The following is a 5,825-nucleotide window of genomic DNA, read 5'->3' as shown; positions in this document are numbered from 1 at the left end:
ATGAAGAGACTACTAAGTGCTTTTGAGTTTGTATGTGACATGGAGAGGTGAAACAATATTCTCATGAGAAATTTCCAGCACCATGGGCATAAATGTGTGTGTATAAACTGGGTCCATACAACCGAACCATACCGCACCATTTCAGGACCTCCTTCAGTTGTAGGTCCATAGGAAAATTTCTATGGTACGGTTAAGGCGGAAGTACTGGCAACACCGATGAAATCTATTGATTGGCAGACAGAAAAACGTCACTGCCCACGACAAAAGCAGGCGCAACACAAACAACGCTGCTGTTCAGTTTGTGGTTCAGTTGCACATTGTATTTGGGCGTCGGAAAGATACTAGAAAAAGGATGTCTGCAAGTAACAGTAAGGTCTGGTCGGCTCTGGAACTACAAACTTTCCTGGCTATAGTTGGCGATAGCGTGATTCAGAAAAAGCTGGATGGAGCAGTGAGAAACGAAAAAGTGTACAAAGAGATTTCTCAGCGGATGGCTGCCGAGGGATTCGAAAGGACATCCGAGCAATGTCGGGTAAAGCTTAAGAAGCTTAAAGGACAATATGAAAAACTTAAGGATGACAACAGCCGTAGTGGGAACAGCCGAAGTACTTGGAGGTGGTACAACGCAATGGACGACATTTATGGCCATAGACCAGCAAACAAAGGCAGAGAGGGAGGGCTGGACTCGGCAACTGCACTTCTAGAATCCATAATAAATCCTCATGGTAAGAATTTTCCCACTTGGGATGAGCGTTAGCTATGCTAACTAGTTAGAAAATTACAGTAAACAACCAGTCAGTCTTCGCACAACTTCTTTGTAAATTCAGATTAAATGAAAGGCTCGTAGTTAGAATGCTAGCATAGCTTAGCATTCTATTGTTTCCTGCCTGATGCTAACAGCTATTTACGATCCCTAACCGTTCACATCTTGTGTAATATTCTCTTTGTTTGTGAATCAAACTCGTGATATTTTCATTTTCAGATTTAGTGGAGGGACTTGACACCGATGCCTCGTCCTTTCTGGACGAGGGTCCATCCACTTCGTCAAGTAGCCCCAGTACTCCTGTAATTGCGTCACCACCGACCCAACCAGAGATGACACCCACTGCACTACCGCGTCAACACACCGGTAAGTCATGATGTTCTGAAGAAAAGTTGTGATTATGCATTTCTCCAAACTTAGAAATGACATTAAGCAGTAAACAAGCTTCCTCTGTAGTTTATTTGCATTATGAAATCCAAAATCATAACTGTAAATAATCTTTATATATTACTGTTTTATTTTCTTAATGTGTTTTGATTTTCTCTTTTTATATTTTGTATTTGCGTTTGTGTATAGATTTGCCTTATTTTTTCTGTTCTTTTCCGTTTATCCGATTGCTGCTGTGATAGGAAATACCCTTCATGTGATTTATAAAGTATCTTTATAGCTATGATTGCAGTCTGTCCTTAACTAATGAATAATCACCCAGTTTTTTTTTTTTTTTTTTTTTACTGTTGCTTAAAACCCACTATTCTGGTCTTTTGCATAATCCAGTTGATAGAAGACGGTCGCAGCTGGATGTGCACACAGTCATGGTGGAGATGCGGGCTGCAGATGAAAGGCAGCTAGAGAGAATGGAGAGCCTTTCTGAGCGTCAGTTTCAGGCACTGCTTCTGGACGCCCAGGAAGCGAGGCAACAGGAGAGAGAACTTACACGGCAGCAGATGGAGCAGTCAGCTACCTTCAACCAGGCCTTCCTTGGTGTCCTTGGGCAACTTATTCAAGTGCTGGGAGGCAGTCGTGACCCCATGCCACAGCCCAAGCAATAGTGAGAAAGCGACAGAAAACCTTTAGTTTAGTTTAGCTTCTATTTGTTTTTATTTTATTGTTTTTAATAAAGGTGGTCTATCTAGTACACTTTTTGTGCATTTCTTATTTCTATTAAGTAAAATATGTAATCTGTTTTTTGTCTAGGTTCTTTGTAATTATTCTTGTTTCAATATATAAGTTATTAAAGAAAGATTTTAGTGCCCTGTAGCAAGTACCCTGTAATAAAAAAACACGAGGAAATGAACAAGGTAACAGAATTTATTAAGGCAAACGATCACTTAACAAAATCTGTAGAGGCCATGGGAGTGTCTGCTTATATGTAACATTGAAAAAACTTGTTAAGTGTTGAGGTGCCGCATCAGAGCCTCACGTACTTCACTCCCCTCTTCTTCAGCATCCCGAGCTAGAAGTACTGGCTCTTCTGCAGACATATCCAAATCATGCAGGTAGTCTTCTCCATGACTTTCACAAAGATTGTGAAGAGCACAGCAAGTAAGCACCATGGATTTGACAAGTTCAATGTCACTTTCATTCCTCTTTAAAAGACATCGCCACCGACCTTTAAGTCTCCCAAATGCATTTTCAACTACGACCCGGGCCCTGGATGTTTTTTTGTTGTAGGTTTGTTATTCTGCTGTCAAGCGGCCATTGTCTGGAAATGGTTTTAGAAGCCAGTTCTGTAAAGGGTAGGCAGAGTCCCCCAACACATAGTAGCCAACATCCACCCCCCCAATATTCTTTGTGCAAGCAGGGTACAGGCCTCCCTGCCCAACCACGTCCCACAGTGTGGACAATCGCAGAACCTGAGCATCATGCAAACTCCCGGGCTTTCCTGCATTCACACTCCAAAATAGTCCTTTTCCATCAACAACTCCCTGGAGGATGATGGAATGCCAGCCTTTTCTGTTGAAGTAGTCGGTGTGGTATTCTTGTGGTGCTATTCGTATGTGTGAGCCATCAAGAGCACCAACACACTGTGGAAGGCCCCACCTTTTCTCAAAGTATTCAGCCATGTCTTCAAGCTTTTCCCGGTCTGGAAAACAAATAATTTCAGGAACTAACAATGCGCAGGCAGCCTTACAGAAGTCCTGCACACACCGACATACTGATGATTTACTGACACCAAAAAGATGACCGATGCTTCTGTATTCACTGTTGGTCGCCAGCTTCCACAGTGCAATGGCAACTCTTTTCCTCAGGGGCAAACAGGCTCTGAAGTTGGTGTTTTGCTTCTCCATCACTGGACGTGGCCGTGCACAAAGGTATGAAAATGTTTCCTCAGACATTCAGAAATTGTGGACCCACTGCATGTGTGTGAACCCCGGGACTGTCACATCCCACCATTCATTGGCCCGGCTGAAAGCCTAAATGACTGGTCGGCGGCGCTGCTTCAACAAAAGAAGAAGCATCTAAAGAAAAAAAGAAAAAGAAACACAACTTAATACACTCAATGTAATACAACATAATATTCCTTACAAAAAAGGGCATGTATAAAGGGGAGCAACATAAATAAGGAAATATGCGATTTAACATAGATATATATGAAACCTGTATCTTGTTAAATCATGTATATCCTTTCCATCTTACGTTTTCTTTTTTTTTTTTTCGAATTTCCTTATTTTTATGTTATGTTTTCATAAACACAAGAAGTAAACAAAAGACTGCAGAATTGAAAACAGAGTTCTGTTCTATTCTACAGTCATTTAGCAGACGCTTTTATCCAAAGCAACTTACATTTGAGAGTAAGAACAACACAATTCAAACAAGATGGGACGTCATCATTAAGTAGTAGTCAGACTGCTGTGAGTCCAGTTGGACCCAGGTGCTGTCATATAGTGTTAGAGGCAGTGCATATAATTTTTTTTTTAAAGTTTTTTGTACGTCATTTTGTTTAAATACAACATCACGATTTCATCAGACAATGTCAACTTGGGCATAAGTGCACACTGCTTATTCAGTACTTGGTTGAGCCAAAGAGCTGGACAAATGTTTTTAACTCATTACATTACAGTGCAGTTCATATTTAAGCTACCCATGTAATGTCTTTTCGGGTACAGAGGTTATTTAGTACAAGTTAGTAAACATATGAGTACAACTACATGACATACATGATAACATGGCATGAAGTCGCTTACCCTGTGGCGCCTCTGTCTTTGTCTTTGCCGCACAACGGCGTCATCTCTCTCGTTCCACCGCAAGACCCAAGCCAGAAGTTTTCTTCTCTTTTCGGCTGTGTTTCTCTTTGCCTCCCGCAATCTTCTCTCGTACAATGCGGTTTGTGATGCTTGTACAAAGAACCACAAGCTAAGCAGAACAAAAACAAGTTGCTGAATGGCCTCCATTGTTGTTTGTTCAGTAGCGTCTCGTTTACTGTCGTCGCACTAGAATGACGCCACACTAGGCATTTGGTCTAAACACCGCCACCCAGTGGCAGTCCGACTTGCAGTGGAACTGTTGTGCCAGAACCGCTCACCAGAATTGGCTGGACCATTCAATAATGCACCGTACCGTACCGGCCCTAGCCGAACCGCTCAATGGAAACGAGGACAATGAGTCTCAGACAGAAGATTGGATTGAGGACGGCCTTGATTTTGAGGCATTTTGATCGGATAAGAATGAGTGTCGACCACCAGCTGACACTATCCCTTCCAAAAAGGGAAAGATGATATGATCCCTTTCCCCACTTCAACAGCGGGGTAGACTTGTTGAAAACATCAAGTTTGACCTGATGTTGGCGCTACAGGAAAGCTCATTTTATCACCAAAACCAAGAGTTCATGCTCACCCAAAATTGGATGGAAACTTTAAAGATAAATTAATTCTAATTTACAAGTTTGGCCTGATAGTGGCGCTAGAGTACACATCGGTTTTATTATCCAGTGATTATTTATGTATTCAATAAATATATTAAGTGACTGAAACAAAAACTCAACTATTTTCTGTGAACTTTTTTCTGGAGGCAATTATCTCTGGGGTCAGATTGATTCTAAGGGTGAAATGTTTTAGTAATATTTGATGATAACAGGAGGGTTAACATTGTGTGCATTAATTCTAGTAGTGTTTTTTTTTCTTTTTAGATAAAAGTCAATTCATTAGATTTTACTGGGTGTTGGTGAAGTTTATTTTTATCCACAGAGACCAACCTGTAGTTCATTTAGCCTCATGGTTTTTGCCACATTTTACTAAGTAGCAATGTGTAAAAATTACTGACATCTGGTGGTAAAGATGGGCAGCTTCCAATGCCAAGTGCAGTGGTGAATGGACGGTGGCATCACTGGCCAAATCCAGAGATAAACATGTTTTTATCTGATTGGATCCAGTCACCTAACATGCATTACATCTGCATTACAGGTAAGTAGCTACTTTTTGCACATTTCTTCTATGTGCTTTTTAAGGCTTTACTTATCCCAAATCATGCTCTAGTACATATCAAACAAAGCCAGTATTGTAGTTTTAAAGCTAAGAAGGTTTTCACTTCACACATAGAGTTGTTTGTTCTTTTAGAGACACTGTAGTAAAAATATTGGCAGAAAAATGGCAGCTTCTATGTATGTGGACCCACTACAAGTAGATATAAATAAGTAATTCTAAGAAAATAAAACGTAACAGTTATTTAATCAAAGAGATTAGAAACCAATAGAAATAAATTTTAGATTGTTTTCTGTCACTGACTTCGATTTAGTTACATGCTCCACTACTTTATACAGTATTAGTGAATACCCCACGTCACGTGTCAGAAGACTTACAGCTGTGTACAGGAATCACAAATGAGGGTGGAAAACACTATAAATAAATATGAACATATGAAAATAACACTATAAATTTACCAGTTCAAGACACACTTGCTCCTAATCATAATGTCACCCAGATAAATAGCTGGAACAGTGCCAGACTTTATAATGAGTTTAGTGGCAAATTTGCAAAGCAGCTGCCCCAAAAAATAAGGACTGCAGATCTTTGCCAACTGAAGTATACACTCTGCCATTTTAATAGATTACTTGTTCACACAAATA

The 5,825-nt window shown here is 40.3% G+C and overlaps 1 protein-coding gene across 1 annotated transcript; it reads left to right on the top strand.

The window, feature by feature from the left end:
• Window positions 1–352: 352 nt before the first annotated feature.
• Window positions 353–1,140, top strand: LOC121642798 (zinc finger and SCAN domain-containing protein 20-like). Its single transcript, XM_041989749.1, has 2 exons — window positions 353–725; window positions 983–1,140. The coding sequence occupies exons 1-2, from the start codon at window positions 353–355 to the stop codon at window positions 1,138–1,140; spliced, it is 531 nt and encodes a 176-aa protein (XP_041845683.1).
• Window positions 1,141–5,825: the final 4,685 nt, after the last annotated feature.

This window comes from Melanotaenia boesemani, chromosome 7, assembly GCF_017639745.1.
Source record: "Melanotaenia boesemani isolate fMelBoe1 chromosome 7, fMelBoe1.pri, whole genome shotgun sequence".
NCBI lineage: Eukaryota > Metazoa > Chordata > Actinopteri > Atheriniformes > Melanotaeniidae > Melanotaenia > Melanotaenia boesemani.
The sequence above is the reverse complement of the archived record's forward strand: the minus strand, read 5'-3'. Positions and strand labels throughout refer to the sequence as shown.

Bases quoted from the DNA above. Each gene is read 5' to 3' on its own strand.
- LOC121642798 (XM_041989749.1), top strand. From the start codon at position 353: ATGTCTGCAAGTAACAGTAAGGTCTGGTCGGCTCTGGAACTACAAACT. The intron at 726-982 runs GTAAGAATTTTC...TTTCATTTTCAG, and splicing joins ATCCATAATAAATCCTCATG to ATTTAGTGGAGGGACTTGAC.